The 21,800-nt window shown below is 41.0% G+C and overlaps 2 protein-coding genes and 1 pseudogene across 5 annotated transcripts; 2 read left to right on the forward strand and 1 right to left on the reverse strand.

Moving 5' to 3' along the window:
* Nucleotide 1: 1 nt before the first annotated feature.
* Nucleotides 2-7,343, reverse strand: mat1a (methionine adenosyltransferase I, alpha). The gene is made up of 10 exons (XM_047602337.1): nucleotides 7,116-7,343; nucleotides 5,249-5,326; nucleotides 4,815-4,937; nucleotides 4,611-4,723; nucleotides 3,889-4,032; nucleotides 3,378-3,503; nucleotides 3,197-3,289; nucleotides 2,924-3,106; nucleotides 2,692-2,825; nucleotides 2-1,557 (listed from the first exon to the last, which is right to left on the reverse strand). The coding sequence occupies exons 1-10, from the start codon at nucleotides 7,180-7,182 to the stop codon at nucleotides 1,455-1,457; spliced, it is 1,164 nt and encodes a 387-aa protein (XP_047458293.1). The 5' UTR covers nucleotides 7,183-7,343; the 3' UTR covers nucleotides 2-1,454.
* Nucleotides 7,344-14,083: 6,740 nt separating this feature from the next.
* Nucleotides 14,084-16,435, forward strand: LOC125018444 (annotated as a pseudogene).
* A 71-nt stretch (nucleotides 16,436-16,506) lies between these two features.
* On the forward strand, nucleotides 16,507-21,362 carry LOC125018442 (peroxiredoxin-like 2A). Of its 4 annotated transcripts, none has more exons than XM_047602341.1 (7): nucleotides 16,507-16,597; nucleotides 18,233-18,469; nucleotides 19,221-19,406; nucleotides 19,818-19,909; nucleotides 19,997-20,137; nucleotides 20,293-20,457; nucleotides 20,550-21,362. In XM_047602341.1, the coding sequence occupies exons 2-7, from the start codon at nucleotides 18,274-18,276 to the stop codon at nucleotides 20,643-20,645; spliced, it is 876 nt and encodes a 291-aa protein (XP_047458297.1). In that variant the 5' UTR covers nucleotides 16,507-16,597; nucleotides 18,233-18,273; the 3' UTR covers nucleotides 20,646-21,362. The 4 variants fall into 4 exon arrangements, with proteins under 4 accessions (XP_047458297.1, XP_047458300.1, XP_047458298.1 ...); XM_047602342.1 differs by lacking the exon at nucleotides 16,507-16,597 and adding an exon at nucleotides 17,672-17,775; XM_047602344.1 differs by lacking the exon at nucleotides 18,233-18,469 and having other exon boundaries at nucleotides 16,545-16,597.
* Nucleotides 21,363-21,800: the final 438 nt, after the last annotated feature.

The following is a 21,800-nucleotide window of genomic DNA, read 5'->3' on the forward strand; positions in this document are numbered from 1 at the left end:
CTTTTTTGTTTTTTAAATTGTTTAATTATTTACATCATCCAGTTTCTCTGCCAACAAAGCTGACAGAAGAAGACACCGATAGATAACAAATAGAGCAAAACCTCTATCACAAAAACATCGTCGGCTGTAGGTGAACAGCACCGGTGGCGACCACTGACCACAGGAGTCCTGAACCTCTACGGGCATCATGTTTTAACCGGTAATACTCTCTCAATCCCGTCACAAGTGTTTCAGGAAGATAAAAATTAAATACTCTGTGATTAAACCTGACGTAGAATTCAATTTTCTAAACGCCCCATGTGTATATATTTTAATAAACACTCCCTTTTTTTTTTAACTCTAAATCCATGTTTTGAAGAGTCCAAAAGATAGAGCTACAGCGTAACTAGACAATGGTCTTGAGATATTTTAATCTTTCATTTCGCGCCGGGTCAAAAAAATTAACAAATTATCTCAAAGATATAGAAAGAGCAGACTATAAAATGAGAGGAAACTAGCATCTGCAACAAGGTAGATCAGAACATGTTGATGAAACGTTGCAACTTTTAAGACATCTGTGATCCATTGAGTGCGTCTTCACTATAAGCCGAGTTTCAGATTCCTGTATTATTTGATGAACCGAGTCACATTTACAGCAGCAGGCCTGCAGGTTGAAGAAACTTAATATGTAATGAAAGGATGACAGAAAAGAAGAGCAGTATGAACACGTGAACCTGCAGGGAGTTTTACATCTGACTGTAACATTTTTTTTTTTTTGTGCCTCGTAGATCAGAACTCTCCCCGCGTTTAATGACCTGTTTTGTTTTACAATGGTGACCGTAACAGTGCAAACAGCTTCCTGTAGCACACGTTACTGAATAAGACTCGGGGGAGGAGAGGGGAGGAAAAAATGCATTTTTACAGTCATGATGAAAAGATCTCCTGAAGCCAAACCTTTTGGTTGAGTAGTAATTGTACTCCTCACATTAATAAGATGGTGAAATACTTACTGCTATCAGTAGCACTTTTACTAAATGAAGCGCTGACGTTGTTTCACGTAAAGCTACGTTAACAGCTTCGAGGTAAAACACTCCTCTCAGAGTATTTGACATGTTGTGGTGTTCCTTTTCATTACTGGTAAAGATCTTTGATTAATGTATGTACATTTTTTATAGCACCAATAATTGGACCTTTTGTGGACTGGAAAAAAAAAAAAGATTAAATACTGAGATGTCCTCTCTGCGATGTCTCTCTTCTCATTGGGACAATGTCCCGTCATATGTCCGCTGGATACAACCACTCTTGCTTATAATTATCTTGTCACCTCTTTAAAGCTGACTTATCTCTCCCTGACTTTGGCTTTAGTTCTTCCTATTAAGAATGTCCTATCAGTGGATGGAGCTGGCAGTTATTGCCCGTGAAGCGGCGTCTTGTTCGGCCTCCGGGCGGGGGTCAGGACAGGCGGGTGGGAGTATTTAGACAACAAGCTTTTTGGGGATCTCCCAAGTAAACTCTGGTCGACCGAAGTGGCCATAAGAGGCTGTCTGCTGGTAGATCGGCCTCTTCAGGTTCAGTTCCCTGAGGAGGAAACAGAAGAAATTCAACATCAGACTGGTTGTCCCTTTTTATTTGTGCACTTAGGACAGGTGTCTTCAATGTCAAGACCCCCAAACTGATGGAGAGATTAAGTAGGGACCCCCTATCTACTATATGTGTTCTATATTAAAATCGGCCTGGTGCTATTCATGAATATACATCATTATTATGATCACTTTGCATTCAGCATTGAGCTATTCAAATAATACACAGGTCCAAATATTAATTGTCTTATTCCCCTGTTGAAGACCTATGATTTAGGATATTTACATAACTGCAGAACTTAATTCTACGAACATTTATGAGCAAAAAGCACAGTTGGCATCGTCAACCAACAACAGGAAGGCTGGAGGTGGATGACACTAAATTTGTGCATGTGAATAGTTGGTGTCCATTTGTATCAGACTGACTGAAAACCTCACTTCTTTCTTGCGAGCAAAGCACAAGATTAACAGGTTTATGTATCATTCTCTTTTGACTCGATCGTTGGACCCTCCATCTTTTTTTCTCTTAGGAGACAAACTCGTGCGTGGCTCTGGTTCGTGTGATATCCCAATACGATATGTAATAGTTGATAGATGCAGTAGGTGGGACAGCATATTAAGACAATTTAATACAGGACAGCAGCGCACGTGCTCTGTAAAGAGAAGTCTGGACAGTTACACCAAAGCAGAATGGCTTGAACATGCATTATTTATAATGGCCAGCAGAGGGCGACTCCACTGATCACGTGAAGAAGTCGGTGAGAAAATATCCTTTCTTCTCACTTAGTTTATCATCTCACGTTTTCCTGGTCTCTATTGCTGGTTCTTTCAAACAGAAACACGTTCCACTTGTAAATGATGGTCCAGGTTCAGAGGTTCATAGATTCAGAGCCACCACACGGCCCCCTCCAGCGCCAACTTTTGACATGTGCTCACAACCAAGATAGCGACGGGCAAAATGCCCAAACCAGTTGGTCACATCAGTGTCGGTACATTCACTTCTTTAATGCGGTGCTTTAATGTGTTTTGCACTATTTGTCTTCTTAATCTATTTTATTAGTTTTAAGGTAACATTTTAGTTATTTTTAAACGTCCATCTGTTTCTTCACACGCATCAGATTCGTGTGTTTACCTGACAATGACTCCTGGCCGCAGATCAAAGTTCTTGTTGACAATCTGGAGCAGCTCTGACTCTGTTTTCTTTGAGGAACCATAGGTGAACAAGGAGATGGACAGAGGATAGGCCACTCCAATAGCATAAGACACCTGCAACACATCCAGACGTGGAGACCACGTGTCACCTGTGCCCACATTTAGACCATCCACACGGTTTCACAGGTTAACGCGTGAACCTAGATGCTCACCTGAACCAGAACTCTTCTGCACAGCTTAGCTTTGACCAGAGACTTGGCGACCCAGCGAGCAGCGTAGGCAGCAGAGCGGTCGACCTTTGAGAAGTCTTTGCCGGAGAAAGCTCCACCGCCGTGAGCTCCCCAACCTCCGTATGTGTCTACAATGATCTTCCTGCCCGTCACACCGGCATCACCCTGTTGGGCAAAAAAAGAGGAGAAGATGAGCAAAAAAATATATATGTTTTTTCGTCTAAATAAGGTAGCAGTTTGTTTATGACGGTTCACCTGGGGTCCTCCAATGACGAAGCGACCACTTGGCTGGAGGTGGTAGACGGTTTTGTCGTCCAGATATTTGGCCGGAACCACGGTGTCAATCACCTGATGGACAGAATTCAGCATTAACACCAAACGTCTGACTTTATTTCCCAAACAACAAGTCGGGTTGGGTGCGTTTGTGAGGCTGTACCTTCTCCTTAAGGACCTTCTGCTGCTCATCCAGAGTGATATAGTCATCGTGCTGGACAGAGATCACAATGGTGTGGACTCTCTTGGGGATCACAGCTCCATCCTTCTGCTCATAATGCACTGTCACCTGTGGGACAAACGATTCTCACTTATCACACTCTTGAACAACTTTTGGCCTCACATCTTCATGACATCTTAGAAAAAGGTGGTTGTATCTTGTGATCTATGAAGCTACTGTTGGCCGACTCTGATCTTCTCTCTCTAACAACCCAAATTTGACCCGAATCACAAAGGCATCAGGCACTTTGTATCAAAGAGCTGCATTTAGCAGCTAACTGCCTCCAAATCAGTCAAAAGTCTATTATTTCTGTTCAGACAGATTTATTTTAGCCACTGTTGATCCGATTTCGTGTGCTTGCACCGAAATAATCTCCTGGAAGACATCCAGTGTGGAAACAATCAGCTAATTCACGGGAACACTCCTGTGTGGTTCCTGTTTCGGAAATGCGCACCTGTGTTTTAGAGTCAGGACGCAGCCAGGGGATGACGCCGGTGCGTCTGAGCTCGGCCATCTTCGCGTTGAGTTTGTGAGCCAAGACGATGGTGAGAGGCATGCACTCCTCGGTCTCATCGGTGGCGTAGCCGAACATCAGACCCTGCGGAGGAAAGAGACAGAGTCAGAGAACAAGAACGTCAACGGCCGGAAAAAAGGTTTAAGTAAAACAACATCATTATTTGACGTTAGATTTAAGAAGATAGGTCCAAATCCACCAAGTGTTGTTTGATATATTAATGTTTTCATGGTGCTATTGACTGAAATGCAATGCACTTTAGTAGTCAGTCTTAAAAAATGCTATTTTCAAGATATCTTTGAGTTGTTAGCAGTCCCATCAAGGAAGGGTTTCACTTCTAAATGTCTAAAGCTCAAATATATAAAATCATTGCTGTCATCCGTTAAGGTGAATGAACCAGAGGTTGGGAACCACTGGACCAAACTAAATGCATATAAAGCAAATAAAATTTGCTCCACTTCAACAGAGCACTAACATCGATCTGATCCAATAAAGACGTGTATATTTAGTATTAACATTTATGTGAAACTGCTACGTATGATTCCAACAGTTGTTGTCTTCAGATGCTTGTTAACGTGGTCGTATTGAGTCACGCTAACTCTGGTATTTGATCTTTGTCAGTTTCGCTCAAAGGACACATTTTCCTGTTGCAAAAGACCTACCTGGTCTCCCGCTCCGATGTCCTCCTCCTGTCTGTCAACATGGACCCCCTGAGCAATGTCCGGACTCTGCTGCTCCAGAGCCACCAGCACGTTACACGTCTTGTAGTCAAAACCTGCGGGATCACGATGAAGGAGAGTCAGTAATAAGCCATGGGGGCGCATACAACCTCTGTTTCTGCTGCTCTCTGTGTGTTATGTCCTGACCTTTGTCAGAGTTGTCGTAGCCAATGTGTTTGATGGTGTCCCTCACCACCTTCTGATAGTCCACATTGGCCCGAGACGTGATCTCTCCACAGAGCAGCACCATGCCAGTCTTACACACCGTCTCTGTGAGTGAAACCCGCACATTACATTAGACGTTACGTTTCCAGTTCAATCACTAGAAAACAAGTGTTGCAAGGCCAGGATAAGGCCTGTGTGCTGTCGTCAGCCATCTCACCGGTGGTCATCTTGCGACAATCAGAAATCAATACTGTTTGTTTACACTCTTAACTAAACTGACCTCACGTTGCACTTTGTCTTACGTAATACGTTAAAAAAAAAAGAGAGAGAGAAACTGCAGATAAACTTCTTCTTCTCTGTTTCTCTGTGACTCAATAAATAAATAAATGACATGATCTGGATTCCAGTTTGCTCACCACAGGCCACTTTGGCATCAGGGTCCTGCTTCAGATGTGCGTCCAGGACGGCATCACTGATCTGGTCACAAATCTTGTCTGTGGAGAAGCAAAAGCTTTAGATTCAGAACAGAGTGGTGCATTTCCAGGATTGTTCAATAGGTAGAAATTAGCTTTTGAAGCAGTAATTCCAGTGTTTCAGTCACAGAAAAACGTTTTATGTTCCTGCTGTTTTCATAAGGGTGTTGTTTTGGGTGTCCCTGCTTCCATATGTATCTGTGAAAAGTTTCCAAGCTTACATTTTCAGCCAGAAGAATAATGGACTTAGTTCTGTACATTTGAGTGGAGCAGCAGGACAATGCCTCACAAACCACCCCATTCATCTTTCTCTGGCATACCGCCGAAGCAATGCAATACACAGGTTACATCAGACACAGCATCATCATCTGGATGCATGGAGGAGCTCACAACACTGCTGCATGGTCGAAAATAAAAAGTTTTTTAATCTGCAGCTGTAGATTAATGTATCCTGGGCACATGTCTGACTGGCAGCAAAAACTGTCCACAATCAGTGGGAACAGCCCAGACCTCGATGTGTGTTATCAAATCGAAAGGTGTGTGCTGCTGCATTCTGCCAAGGCCACAGTCACCTAAGTGGATGTGCAAAAAAGAGTGAGTACAGTTTCAGTCGAGTTGAAAACCTGGCTTCACATAGGCTGCACACGCAAATAAATAAATGGATAAACACAGGGAAACAGTGACGTGGGGAAAAAGCATCTGGAAATCACACGCCGTCGGTCATAAACAAATAAGGTGAAAGATCAAGCCGTCAGCATGGCTCTTCTCCAATGAAGTAGGAGGACACGTGTTGACAGCCGTTTGAAATGATCGTACGGGTGAGCGTCCGGATTCAGAGTGCTCCCCGCCTTTTATTATGAATGTAATTAGGAGACTTTTTAAGACGTTTTTAGTTGTCCCGATCATATGTTCCACAGAAGAAAAAAATTAAAAAAAAATACACCAAAAAAATTAAAAATCTTAAAGAAAAAAAAACTTTAATGGAAACAACAACAAGCAACATGCAAAAAGATTTAAATTCAGTTTTGCTTTTTTTTTAATAACTGAGATCATGTTCTGCCACTATCTGCGAGGCTTCACAGCCCACTCCGCTGCATTTACTGATTATCGATTCAGCGCGGGGACTTTGTAACGTTACATATTTGTGAAAGGATTGCAACACACTGACAGGGGCGGAGGGTCAAAAGGCAGCAGGGTACAGGATAGAGTACACTTTAACTTTTACCATTCGGTTACAGTTAGACAAGATTCTTCAGGTGTGTGTGCACAGAACATCTGATGCCTAGTTGCCAGTCATTTATTTTAAATAAATACAAAGATTTTATGAATGCCTTATTACATGTTATAACATAACTGCACAGTTGATAATTTAAGTGTATGTCTTAAGTTTTATTCATTCAGTATTGTATCCTATCAGCATGTCCCTATTCGAACACAAAAGCCAAAATGTTTCCCAGAAACAGCATGTCACTCTGCCCCCTCTTTTCCTTCAGAGCGCAACCTTATACCAGTCTTACACCAGCCTGTCACACACACACACACACACACTAACCTCCTGCTGTCCATAAATGAGAGTGAGGGGCAGTAAACACATGTTGCTGTGAATGGAATACCAACCACGCTCGGAGAGTAAATATGCAGCTCTGTGGAGTTATTTTTGATGTATAGTCGAACTTTCAGGCTGATTACTTGTATGCATGTTTTGTATATAGTAAGAAAAAGGTTGAATAAAGTTTAGTCATTATGTTATTTGCACATTTTTACACTTTTCAGTGTGCACACGTGTAGCTACAGTTGACTGAGGACTCACCTGGATGTCCCTCTCCCACAGACTCCGAGGTGAACATGAAAGAGCCATCCTTCAGCGTATCACTCATTTTGTCTACAGGGTCAGTTTCCTCAATTCCCAACAACAGACAGTCCAGGCAGATCTGGTGGCGGCTTTATATTCCGGCCGGTTCTTTCAGCAGGGAAATGAAGAAAGCGAGGCCAAGTGCCCTGCAAAGTCGGTCCTGCAAAACTCCACGTCTGTGTCCACATGGCTCAATATATATGGCTAAGGGAACACACACACACGCGCGCGCACACACACACACACACACACACACACACACACACACACACGTCATGTGAATCCATGGGACAGTCCATTCCAGCGGGGAGTGGATGATGGGTGGGCATTTCAGCTCCTAGAAACTGATTGTTAACCCCTTGTGTACAGCGTGATGCTTGAGTGTGTGTTTATGGTTGTCACCTGCTTTGAGCGCTCTGCTTTACGGTGTGATGTTTCCTGGGTGAGAAGTACGAGTGTGTGAAACAGGGGCTTCCCCTGCCCCCGTCACACTGGTGGGACAGCTCTGCCCGCTTGGACGGGGACAGGTTGTGGCAACCTATGAACAGAGAAAAAGAGGAAGAGGTGGTTGTTGTGAAAGGCAAAATGATGCAATTACTATTGTGGTGAAGGAAAACACAATGGCTTCAAAACAATTACAACTTGTGGTTAAATATGTAGATTTGCAACAATACTTTTTTAATTGATTAAAGGGAAATTAATCTTCACTTATTGATGAATGAACTCAAATAGTTTTTGAAGAAAAAATGCCAAACATTCGATTGTTCCAGGTTCTTTATTGTTTTTTTCTGAAGTAACCTAGTACATTTACACTAGTACAGTATTAAAGCTTAAAGTTAAATATTACGGGGCTCTAAAACTTTGGTAATCTTTTCTCTACTGGGTACTGTGATTCATTTAAGACTGTTCCCTAATGTTTCTAAATTAGATGGTTGCAGATGATTTTTTTAACAGATAATGAAAATAATGTTTAATTGCAGACCTAAGAATGTTCAGGGTAAGTGCAGATATGACATAGAAAAAAGAAAAACACCTTAACACCTCACTGGTGTCCAGTAAGTCGTCTCATGAGGGTTTTCATTGGCCATGACTGAATACATGAATCACAAAATAACTGGGCATCTCACTGTTTAATATCTGCAATTGTGTATCATGAGAGAAGCATTAGTATCCAAGTAAAACAAGTAAAAACAAATAACTTTTTTTGTTTTATGATTAGCTGATTTTAACCACGTTCTGCTTTGCAAACAGAAATTAATGTTGTAGAGAAACAGCATTTGCCTTTAGAAAATGAGACGACTTAAATTGGCAATGCATGGGAAAAAGACATTAAAATATTTCAAAGTTGTACTTCAGTACAGTTCAATATAATTAGCTACTTTGACTCTCGGCCAATAATTAAGTTTAGAGCAGACAGTCATCTGTTGTCTGAATGCTGCCTTCCATCCAAGTCCCAGCCCGAGGGTCTTGTCCCTGAACGCAACTGCAGAAAATTTCAAGCCATTTCCTGGGACAAGATCAAATAATGAAGATCTGCCTGTCAGATATCTGATGGCTTTTCAGGTGAGTCACTGTGCCTGTGTTTGTGCAGAAAATCTGGGTCTGCATAGGACTATTTGTGCAAGTGTTGGTCACAAACATAATGCACGTGCATGCGCAAACACACTCCTGGAGTAACAATGGGACAGTCAACAACACAGACACAGATCCCGTACCTTTTCATGGGTACACAAGCCCACAAGCTCTTTACTGGAGCATAAATGGTGCAGAGGGACAACCCCTTTCTCTCAATCTTTCCCTCATCTGGCTCTAATTCCAGTTGGTGTTGAGTTGGCCCCGTGAAATGAGATGAGAATTTTAACTAGTTCTCTGTAGTAAATAAAACTACTCTCTTTAAGACTGATTTAAGGTCCACTTAAAGCAGGTTTGACCAGAAGAACTAAAAGCTACATCATAGCAGTAATTGTATAACTGATTTGACTCATACCACGTTCATTTTTCCTTCTGTAGTACCTGTTAAACTACAGTTACATCTCTTTTGAGCTCAAAGTAAAATTCTGCTGTTAAAAATATACAAAAGTAATAGACTGTTGTTAGTTACGCTGAAATAATTATCCGAAGCACAAAAATGTCAAATAATGCTGAAGTTTGAAAGATAAAAGTAACCAATTGAAACAACTTGGAAAATATAATCCAGGGAAACAGTAGAAGTGAGTAATCAGTTGACATAATACTAGCTATTACTGTCAACTTCTGAAAGGCAAATACACAAATTAGTTAAAGATAGGATTTGAAACAATGCTAGCTAAAAGTACGCCCTTGAGCTAACTTTAGGGTTAAACTTTAACATTTAAACCATAGGTCTTTAACAGGGGGTCTGCGGAGGTACTACTTTAAATATAATAGATTAAAAGTTGAAATAATTATAGAAAAAAGTAACCAGTTGATAGAATGGCCACCACTAAGGTGGCAATAAGCCAAAAATAAAAATAGCATGAGATAATGGATAAACTGCTGAAATAATGCTAGCTAGGTTACAGTAACAATTTTAAATAATGTTAATTAGCTAATGATAACAAAGAGATGAAATGATGCTAGATGAAAGTAACAAGTTGACATTAAAGCTACCACTATTACCCCAAAATAATTAATTAGATTAAGATAATGGACAGCTACAGAGTTGAAACAATGCTAGCTGAAAAATAATCATATGTCCCTGCACTAACTAGCTAAAAGTAAATTACTTAAATAATGCTAGCTAGGTTAAACGACTTGAAAGGATGCTAATAAGCCAAAAGTAAGTATAAGTAATAGAATAATGCTTCCAAAAAGTAACCAATTTATTTAATAGCTTTTAGCATTAGCGGCTAGCTGAAATGAGTGCCAACCAACTACAGGTAACAACTTGAAATAATGCTGATTAAATGAAAGTAAATATAAACAATTAGCTAAGGGAAATAGTAGAAAAAATACATGTTAAAAGCAACTAGTTAACCTTATTGATGCTAACTAAAAGTAAACTATTGAATTAATATTAGCTAGATTAAAGGAATAACTTGAAATTATGCAAATTAGCTAAAAGTAAACATAAACATACACACACGTGCACATGCACACTCTTCAGACTCTTGATTCATGATTCTTGATACAAAGGTAAACTGTCAAGATAATGTATGCAGGCTAAATGTTACAGTTTGAATAAAGTCAATTCCAAGTAAACATAAATAATTAGCTAAGAACAATAAACTGTTGAAATAGATCATCTTTTAACAGATAGATGGTCCTTTAATTTTTCCCACAGTCACAGTGTTACAGCAGCAGAAAAAGTAATCATTAAATAAATAGAAAAATAGCAAAAAAATTAAAAATATTACAGTAGTTTGTGGTCTACTGGGAGCCGGCTTGGCTGTACGGCCTCGCAGCAGCTCAGTGCCATTATAGTACCATACAGAAATAATTAACCAAAAGTAATTGATTAACAGTAATAAACAGATAAAATAAGTGAATAAACTGTTTTCATTTTGTTTCTCCTCCCTTTCTTTTCCTTCATTCTGAGATGGTGACAGCACATTCGAAACACTTGAAAATCTGGCATTTATACGGAAAAGAGGCACAGGTGTCTGCAGGGAGAGAGACGGAAGAGCTTCGAGATGGTTCAATGTAACAAACATATACTAGCTTCAACTAGAGAAGGCATGAAATTCCTGCCTGATGCCAAATAGAGAGCACGGATCCAGTCTCCCGTCTGACACAGGAGGCGACCTCTGAATGTTTGTTTTGGCTTGACCAGTTTGCTGTGGTTGAAACACTTACAGGCACCGCATTTGCACACGTGAACTATGAGTTTGGCCGGTTTGCCTCTAAGCACTTGTTAATGACTGACTGGAAAAATATTTTTCAGCCCCAACGAGATTGTCCTGGTACATGTTGAAAGATAACTGCTATCGGAGATTTTGGCAGCACGTCAGCTTGAAACATGTGTTATGTTGTGTTTATATAAGAAACCCATACAAAAACATTTATATCCCAGCTTGATTAGCATCTTTCTGTGTTTAGGCAGAACATTTTTGTTTGCCGATGTAGGTCTCCTCTGTCTCTGCACCTGCTAGAAATGTGCATAGGATCCCATTGAAGAAAAGAATGCTCAGACACGATTAACAGCATCACTTTGTGATCTGTTCCCTGGGTTTCAAGCCTGACTCCAAATAAACTGCAATAAACCCGTCTAATTTACTGTTTTTTTTTTTGGGGTGAACAACACAGATTTTCTTCTAATGTGTCGAGGTCAAAACTCAACTGAAGACAGGGCTCTGTACGTCCCTTACAAGTCAGGCAGCAATAACTGAAGGAGAATAAAGAAACATGACCAATCCCAAATCAGTTTAACAAAAGCGAGCCACCTCACAGCGTATCCTCCTTCTATCTGATTGGCTGCATGAAATGTGTGTCACGCTGAATCCCCAGTGAGCTTCAATTTAAAAGTCGCGTTGAGGGTTTCTGGGTCGCTTTTAGGGTCAGTCAGACTCAAACTTGACAGAACAGGATGAGATAAATGAAGTCTGGTGGCCCCAGCGCCTGTTAACACCTGTTTGCCGTTCCCCAAGTTCAAGGACACACAGTTTACCTGTGTAGCTTTCCTCTCTGATGTCTGAGCTCGTCCGGTTTCCAACCAGTTTCATCTGGATGACAGGCAGAATTAGTTGGATCTTGCCAGACATGAACTTTTATTGCACAGCTGAAAGAGTGCGGGACGATTAGAGTGTACAACTTGTTATGTAATGAGTTACATGTCAATAAACAGTGCATAATAAATCCAGCCTGTCACCAGAAATAGTTTTATATACGTTCAAAGATATGCAGTCTTATCAGTGTTGTTCTATTGTTTTACAGTTGACTTTTACAGCCTTTGCTGTTTTCTTCTTGTTTGTATTTATCTGAATCTTAGGTCTGAAAACTGTTTGCCTCATTGTCAGGTCATTTATTTTCACAGCACTATGTTCACTCCACACAGAATCTGTGCCATCACTCTGGCATGCTTGAAACAGGTTCAACAGCAGCCCCCTCTTCTCAGATTAACCCGGTCAGTAATCACTGTCCCACTCCCTGTCCTTCTACTAATGCCCTCTTCGCTGTCTGATTGACTTCATTCGCACAATGAGAATTTGACATGTCAACCAATGTCTGTGAGCGGGAACACTACTCAGGAGGTGGGGTGAAAATCTCCAGCTGTGATTGGCTGACGGTCTCACACACTCCCCACTGGAGCAGCGTCGGTCTAAGACGAGATGGTTCTGCATTTGTGTTTGCATGTGTGCCTGTTTGCATATGAGAACACGAGCAGGAAAACAACCCCAAACCTCCACAAATATACGTTCTGTGTAATGACGCAGCGTATACTTTTGCTACGGGTGGCCACATATAAAATCCATGAATCATCTTTTATATTTCAGAGAAGAAGACTTGTAATGAACAAAGTCAAGCATCCAGGCAGGGAAGCAACCCAGCACATGGCTGAGCAGAGCAGCCAGAGGGAGAGCAGCAGCTGGGCTCGTGGAGTGTCATCTATCCCGTCTCTATTCGGGCTCATTTTGGACCCTCAGCACATTCCTCTGCGAAGCTGCCACCAATGTGTGAAATATTACCACTACATCTCCCCAGCACTGCTGTTTCCTCATGGATATTATGCAGGACCAGGACAATGACTTGCCTATTTTGTTAATGATGGGTGGGGAAAAAATATATATTAATTAAGGAACGATAAAAATCTGACAAGGAGTCTAAGGGGTAATGGACCTTTAGCTCCTGCACAAACACTCCAAATACCTTGATCCCCATTTACAGCACCAGACTGTGGTAAAGTCTGTTTTTATCAATGGCCCCTCCGATAAATCTTGCTATCTCCAATACCGGTGGTTGTAAAAATCGTCATAAAATTGAGACACAACGTTTTTTTTTTTGTTTTGTTTGTTTGTTTTTAATAAATGCTGTGACCCTAAAAAAAAAAAAAATCATACCATGACCTGGATGAATCTTCACATAATGCTACAATCTAATTTCTTTTATGCAGTCCTAATGGGGTCTTTAGAAGACTGTACAAAAAAAAAAAAAAAAAAGCATCCTGAGAGTAAAAGGTTTGAAAAAAGTAACACAACAATTCAATTAAAACATCCAATGACTAACTACACAATGGCCTTGATACCACAAAATTCAATCTCAACATAACCACACAGGTGTCAAAAAAGTAGGACTTATTTTAGGGCTGTTGCATTATTCAGTAAGAATTTAAACTGAAAACTCTCTGTGGACTGTAACACCGGGAAAGCTGTTAATGGAAACGCTGTCTTGAAGTTGTGTCACACACACTGGTTTTACTATCAGTTTCATATTATGTATTGAAAGGATTAGAAAGAAATTGATCAGCTCAAATGAATAAAATAATAAATGTGATTTTATATACAGTTACTTGCAGCCTGGAGGCCACTGTGACAACTTGGTTTGTTCTCTAATGTCACTAACCTCCTGCAGGGGTCAGTCTTGCTCTGAGCCGTGACAGCTGGAACATGATCTGAGGTCTCTTCATCTACTTTGAGGTCGTTCCTTGTCCTGCTAGCAAACAAAAAGCAACATCTTAGAAAGACACATTTATTATGAACTCCGCTGCACATTCCAGCAATTAGTATGAGATATTACAAAAGCTAGAATCAAGTTCATTACAAAGATTAGGAGAGAAAAACGTTATATGTTGATATCCATTGAGATACTATTCCTTATATTAATGGAGCTTGAATGTATTTAAGGCAACATAACTGATTAAAGAAATATCCAAGGGTGCTATTAAATAGCTGAGGTTGGGCTGCTGTTTGATGAGGAGCCGAGTCTGTACCATGCTGGACCAGGCACGGAGAATTCAGCTCAAAATGAGCCTTGTTTCTCAGCAGTCTTTGAAAAATTCCTGACATGTTTTGTTCACATAAGCAAGGCTTTCCCTGTGACTGGGCTGGCCTGAGTTTAGAGGGCTTAAAGGGCTGCTTGAAAACATCTGATTCCTCCACATTAAGCAGCGAGGCTGGTCTGGTGAGTAGGGTGTTTTTTTGTTGAGTTAAATATTGAGCCACAAAACAACAAAGTGATTTGCTTGGTATTTTCCTTTTGTTAATATGTAGAATGAATGCATGCTGTTAATCCGATCATCCTAAATAGAGAAAGAGGTCACGTGGAAGAGCGCATTCTTATGTTCTGGACATGATATAACGTTTTTATATAACATTAATGTCATATATCTTGATAATTCTGATCAGTATGCATGCAGTGTAAAAATAAACGTATAAGTTAAGGTAATGTCATGCTAACAGGAAAGATAAAAGCATCTTAATCCGGCTAAGGGCTATTTGAAACTTTATGTGTGTGCATGTTTTCTCTGGAGTTGGCCTGAGGCCTGACCATGACAACTGTGACCACGGTCCTGAAGGCAGTGAGCCTGTTTGTTGCAGAGCTCATCAGCTCCATCACAGACTGGTTCCAGACCAAACCAGCATGGGCCAACCCAGATGTGCTGGGGGAAACGGAGCTGAAGACGACTGGAGGTGGTGAGTCAGAAAACTGAAACAATCTGAACCAGTTAACTTGCAGCACGACTTTTAACCATGACGTTCTCTGGTTTGTGTTACTATGCAGCATATGAACACAGAAACACCCAAAAAGGGTGAAGTTTTTACAAAACAAACAAAAAAAAAGACTGTGACTGATTAACTCTGGGACAGATTTTTCATAGAACAATGACTGCATTTTTTGCCCACCACTTTTTGGAAGTGTATCAGGAGGAGATCTCTTAACGGCCAGAAGGAACAGGGAGAATGATTATTGAAAAATTGCAAAGTTATCCTCTAATCCATCTAAACCTCTTATAATTAAGTGAGATCAACACATAACTTTGGTTTTAACACATAACAAGCTTTAAGTGTCTGAGAGTATGTCTGACAGCACACAACTCACTTCAAACATCCAGCGTTAAATGAAGCATTTAGATAAAAGAACAGGAAACTTTTAGATTGAGTAACGCTCCACTATCGCTTCTAGTCCATGAGCAACACAAGGCCAAAACTCTGTGGGAGAAGACTGGCGCCGTGGTCATGGTTGTACGGCGACCTGGATGATTATTGTGCAGAGAGGTATGAAGTGCCATTGTGCGTGTGCTGAGAACTGTTAAACTTTTTATCCGCGCTATTTAATTTTGTGTCGTTCTTTCTATAGGAGGCCGCTGAGCTCTCCTCTCTGAAGTCCCAGCTGCAGGACCTTGAAGTGCCTCTCTTTGCAGTGGTGAAAGAAAACCTCGGCAAGGAGCTGGACGGCTTCAAGAAGTACTTCTCTGGGAAGATCTACGTGGATCAGCAGGTCCGATTTTGCAAAACTGTCCCCGACACAAGTCACTGACTGAAACACTGAGGGTTACACACAGTTCAAGCCAATTAGCTTCTTTTATGTTACAATTACAGAAAAAATTCTACGGCCCTCAACAGAGGTGGATGTTTCTCTCCATGTTTTTGCGTATCGGTGTGTGGAGGAACATTTGGAGGGCCTACCGGAGGGGCTTCGGGGGGAATATAAGAGGTGAAGGTTTTGTCCTGGGAGGAGTCTTTGTCATTGGCCCAGGAGATAAGGTAGGGTGCAAATGACAGTGTAAGTACTGTATGAAAAGCGTGTCTGGATGTTTCCATGTGTCACAGCTGAGTGTGATTTTCCACCAGGGTATTCTACTGGAACATCGTGAGATGGAGTTTGGAGATAAAGTGAATCTGTTGGCAGTACTCAGAGCAGCACGCAAAATGCGAGAAGACAGAGGAAGATAGATCCTGAAGATGAATGAAAGGGCTCCTCTTGTGTGGCCTTATGTAACAGTGGTTGCAGCATGTTTCTACGTGCATGTCTGTGGTCTATAAGCCAGGGTCCCCTCCAACATGTTACGCTCTACTCACGTTGCAACTGCATGAATTTAATTTAATTTCGGCTGCATCCACAATTTGCTTATATATGTTATGAAATATGGTTAAGATATCAACTGTTCATTGTCCTTCTGCGTGCATGTTTGTGCGATGGTTACGTTGTGTGCTTTCATGACGAATTGTTTCTAAACTCTGCTGAGAGGACAGCTCTGACGCTACACAGCACACAGATCCTAACTTTCCTAACTCTGGCATGACACGACGAAGGAGAATAAATTGTTAAAGTACTGAAACGCATTTATCGTCCATTTGCTGCTAACAATAAACCCATAAACCAGTTTTTCTTGTTTTTACCTGGCTGTGAATCTTGCTCCTTATATATTTCAGGGTAATAAGTTAAAATCAGTCTTGCTCGATTAGTTTTCCTGCGCTCGGAATCTAGTACGCATGCGCAAAACATTGACGATTTAGTTTTTTTAGTCGGAGGCGTCATTGATTGTGGTAAGTCATATTTCATTGCAAAAAGACTCTTTTTTTAAGGTACTGATCTCAGCGACCACGTCGACAACGTGAACACGTATTAAGGGTCGCTGGCTTTAGCGGTAGACTCACTAAACCAAACGTAATCTCATATACTAGGCTAATAAATGCTAATAAAACGGACTGTTTTTACGACGCAGACGTCCGTGCGGGACAAGCCACCGCAACTTTGGAGTCAACATTGAAAGTATGAGTCCATTATGTAGTTTATTATCTTATCTACAATCCTCCTAAAACTAGCTCTCAAAATTACACATCACATAATTTTTTTATGAATAGTACCAAGGTCATCATTCGTGTAATTTGCTATCACGGCTATTTGCCACCTCACCATTTGTTTCATAAATAGGTTAAATGTCAGCACAACGTTCACTTCGGTGGCAAGTGCAAAAAGGGTTGGGTATGGAAGATAATGCTTAGAAACAACAATGAGAAATGAACAGAATATGTATTATTGTAATCATCCAGTATATTTCTGCTGTATATTACAATGCAGATCGCATCCAGTTGCATGCAGCATTTCACTGTTGTAGATGGACAGACTCATTTTTACTACTTAATATTATATATCTGCATTTGTTTTGTGTCCTAATTGCGAAAGACTGTTTACTGTCAAGTAAATGTAGTGAGGCGCAAAATGTAAAGCACTAACCTCTAAAATTTAAGGTAGCTTGAAAATAAAATAAATAAATAAATACATTACACTGAAATGTACATACATTATTGATTGTAACACAACTAACTAAACGCAGTAATAATAGCAGTTAAATGAAATGATTTTGGAAATAAGTACTAAGTAACATAATTAATTAAATTCATTAAATATTGCTTTGTTGTTTGCATTTTTCGTTTGCGAGTATTGAGCAACACTACATCACATCTGATGGCTCGTTGTTGACGGCTCATGTCAGATCTTGCTTAGATGCAAGAGTCCAGACTCTTCCTGTGCTGCAGGCGTGTGTGTCAGTCTCTATTGGCTGCAGCTGTTTTCGTAGTTTTTCTTTTTCCTTTTTTTTCTGTCTTTTGTTGAGTTATAAGTTCTTGAAACGCAAAAGTGTGTGGGTGAGTCATTGTTTGAAAGCGGATGAGCTAAATCACAGGAGAGAAAGCATTTATTCACACTCGGCCGACAAAGACAAGTTAGTATATGACATTTTTACTTTGAAGGGGTGAACACAGATAAGCTAGACTACCGCGGCTTATTGTAAACTGACACATTTCTTATGTAACTTTTCAAGTTGATGTTATTATTACATACCAGAGAGCAGAAAGCACAACGATAGGAAGTGTATTTGTAAATGGGGAACAGCTGCATAGTCAGAGTAGTAAAATAAGGACCTTCTTTATTTTTATGCGTTTTTAGTTTTGATGAGCCTCACTTTCCAGTTTGCAGCATGGGAATTTTTGGGTGTAATTGTAAAACTTGGTTAACTGGTTTAACTGTAGATATAACGCTTTATTTAGAAAATGGTAAAACCAGAATCCCTGTGAAATTTTGCAGCAGAAGTGCATCGCCTTGTATTTTAACACTCGGTGGCATGGCATGGCGGCATACTTTAACGTGCTTAGAAGAGACCTGTGTTTTGTGTCTTCCAGTGAAATCTTGAGGTGTAGTCAGAGGCTGAAACTTTACTCCGATGCTGGCTGTATCTAGATGTTCGACAGCTTTGAGCTGGAGAGTTCCCCTGCGCTGCTGTGCCCTCTCTCAGGGGAGCTCTACCACGAGCAGCCAGCCCTCCACCACAGCCAAGCCACAGTTTCTAAGAACGCAGACTGCTCATTTTCACCAAAGTAAAGCCCAGTCCAGTCCGTACCCAAACAAGATCACTTCAGGCAAGGACTTAGATGACTATCTGCACGGTTAGCTGTTCCCTGTCACAACTGTTGGCAACTGTGAAATTTGTTTTGGTAACATTGTTTTGACTACCCGGTTTGTTTCTGCCCTCCGCTTGAATGACCCAGGTCTTCAGGGCATTGAGAAGAGTTATGAGATTAGAGCTCTCAATAAAGTTAGCAGCTATGTTTTAAAAATAAATCGCACAATAAATAAATTAATTAATTAATAAATAAAATAAAAAACTAAATTAGCTTTTCATGTTGGGAAATGTAGTTCTTCTACCTTTTTGGACAAATGTCCGATCAGTAAGAGAAATCAAAACATATCTTGTAACATTTTATCATCCACACAAGTAAAGAAAAGAATCACCAGATGAAATGAACAATAGTTGTTCATTTTTACTGTTAAATGATTTTCTGAAACGGAAGATAATAGAAAACACAGTAAACTATACAAACGGTAATTAACTGTCCTCATCAAGAAACGTGGCAGCTGGTCTCAGGATTAACTGACATATGTTTTTATGTGATGTATTTAATCCCATGAGTGAGGCTCATGTTAGAGTAAAGTGGGAGACTATGTTGGCAAAAAGTGGTACGCTCAAACAGTGCAAACTTAAAATGGGCATGCTGGATCCTGTTGCCCGAGATAGAGAGATGTAGTTTACTTTGAAACATGCTAACAGAATTTGCCTTTGGGTTATGTGAATGCTGTGACACTTCACGCTTTTGTGTTGTTGTGCTGCAGTGCTGTCCGCCGGGTCCGGGCTGGACGGGGAGCTGTTTGGTATGGGTTTGTGGTCCCTGGGTCTGGGGGCAGTCGGAGCTGCGCTGGCGGGGATTTTCTTGGCCAACACTGACCTGTGTCTTACTAAATCTGCCAGTGCATCGCTGGAATACCTTGAAGATGCCGACCTGCGCTCCACTACAGGAGGTAATTAGGCTCTAATAATGTCACCTGTTCATTTTAACACCAGCAACTTTTTAACACATGGAGAAAAAAATAAAGATGCATCGCCGTCAGAATCAGCCGTGGTAGCTTTTTTTTACTGATGCGTGTTTGCGTGCATTGTACACGCAGTGAATGAAATTTTGTGTAGTGTTTAAGGAAAAGCAGCTTTTGAAAATCTGCTTGAATCACAGATTATATCACTGTAAAGGGACTGAAGGTGAACTGATTTTATACAAATGTTCCACGTGACCATCAGAATCTTCAGTTTGACGGCTGTACCTTTTATCTTTCACACTTTATGTAACTCAAAAAATGTCTGCGGCTTTTATTTTATCACTTACATTTCGGTGCGGAGACTTCCTGTAGTGAGTTTTCTCCTTGTTTTGTCTGCAGACGACAAGGCCATCAAAGCAAAGAGCCTGTGGGACAAGAATGGGGCTGTGGTCATGGCCGTACGACGGCCCGGATGATTTTTGTGCAGAGAGGTGATAACAAAAATCCCTGAATATATACCTCTTAGTGCGTGTGAGTTACATTTTTTTCACTGGTGATATAATTTCCTCTCTGTGTAGGAGGCCTCTGAGCTGTCCTCTCTGAAGCCCCAGCTGGAAGAGCTCGGGGTCCCTCTGTTCGCGGTGGTGAAAGAAGACATCGGCACAGAGATCAGGGACTTCAGACCGCACTTCCATGGGGACATCTATGTAGATGAGCAGGTTAGCAGCTGTAGATTAGCATCAGATCTACCAGTGCTGCAGCTACAGCAGTGTATTAAAAAAAAAAAAAAAAACAAAGAAATATGACAGAGGTAATAATTAGGTGATACATTTCCCTTGATATGGCAGACTAAAACTAAATTGTGTGGTTGTAGAAACGCTTCTACGGCCCGATGCAGAGGAAGATGGGGGGTCTGGGCTTCATTCGCCTCGGAGTGTGGCAGAACTTCATGCGGGCCTGGAGGTCCGGGTACCAGGGCAACATGAACGGAGAGGGCTTCATCCTCGGGGGGGTGTATGTCATCGGACCAGGGGAGCAGGTAACCCAGCAAATACCGGAGTGGCACCACAAGCGCATGTGGTCCGGGGGTGGCTTTATGACACGTGTCTGATTTCTTGTTTTGTTTTGCAGGGCATTCTCCTGGAACACCGCGAGAAGGAGTTCGGCGATAAGGTGGCGACAGCTGATGTCCTCGAGGCCATTAAGAAAATCGTACCAGTGAAATAATTTTTCGTAGCATGAGACAAAAAGCAGGTACACTGTATGAGTTCAGAACTTGACACCTTGAATTGCAGTCTGTTAATGAAAAATAGCTAATATATAGATGTTTGTTTAATATCATAATATACCTCTGTCTTTTTGCACGTTACTTATTTGCTGTTAGTTATGACAGTTGAGCTGAGTTAATGTTTTTAGAGAGCATTCGTCTTGAATTATTCCTCTTTACCTCTGCAGACACCAGCCAGGTAGATATTTGACACGGGTACGAAAAAGTAAGGGACTTAAAAAGGCAGCATTTTCGTTCAGGTACATCAGCCTTTAAGCGTAGTTTCACTTGAAATGTGTCCACTAGAAAATCACGCATGTCTTCTAAAGGCTGGTTCTGACATTTGATTCCAATTATGTAGAAATATCTGTCTGTTAGAGGTACATTTTTAATAGTGTTCCATTTGCTTCAGCCACCTTGACCGGGCCTCCGACATGACAGACGAGAGTCCGCGGTCTGCATGTGTGATAATGACAACTTGACTCTAAACTCAGCGCTGAGAGGAGCAGGTTAGATGAACAAACACACGCGGCCTGGACTCCCGTCGTCACGCTGAGGCGCGTTTGCGGGTCCTCGATGCAGGTGTTGCTTGAATTTGTGTGTGTGATAGAAACTTGAATGTACCTGCGTTTCAGCTCATTAGCTGCAGATGAACAAATAAAGACCTCGTCACTATATACTCGGCCGTGCCGTCGCGTGTATTTGTCAATCCTTATCTTGGTGCTTTGAGACGAATACTAATGGAGAGTGCGAACTCATTTTAGCACCTAGAAGTGAAACCAAACGTGTTAGATGCAGATAAATTGCGTGAAAGACAGCCTGCGTTACCGCAAGTCATAGTATCAGATGACAGTAGTTTTTTTTAACATGGTAATATTTTTTTAATATAGCACCTCACATGTTATAACTGACAGAACTTATCATAGTGCATTATTATGGTCCAGATAATCACATTGTTCATCAGATGGATGGTCGGGTGCATGTATGTCACATATGGCACCAGGAAGAAAAGAACTTGGTTGTTCTTGGTCTGTAACAATGTTTGTAACATCCGACTCTTTACACAGAAATGAGATCGTCAATGTCAATCAGTTCACAGGTGGCTGGTTTTAATG

The sequence above is a fragment of the Mugil cephalus genome, chromosome 13, assembly GCF_022458985.1.
Source record: "Mugil cephalus isolate CIBA_MC_2020 chromosome 13, CIBA_Mcephalus_1.1, whole genome shotgun sequence".
Taxonomy (NCBI): Eukaryota; Metazoa; Chordata; class Actinopteri; order Mugiliformes; family Mugilidae; genus Mugil; species Mugil cephalus.

Coding starts and splice junctions, on each gene's coding strand:
- mat1a (XM_047602337.1), bottom strand. CDS start 7,182: ATGAGTGATACGCTGAAGGATGGCTCTTTCATGTTCACCTCGGAGTCT. Junction 3,504..3,888: donor GTCCTGACTCTAAAACACAG/GTGCGCATTTCC, acceptor TTTGTCCCACAG/GTGACAGTGCATTATGAGCA. Junction 3,107..3,196: donor TCGTCATTGGAGGACCCCAG/GTGAACCGTCAT, acceptor TTTGCCCAACAG/GGTGATGCCGGTGTGACGGG.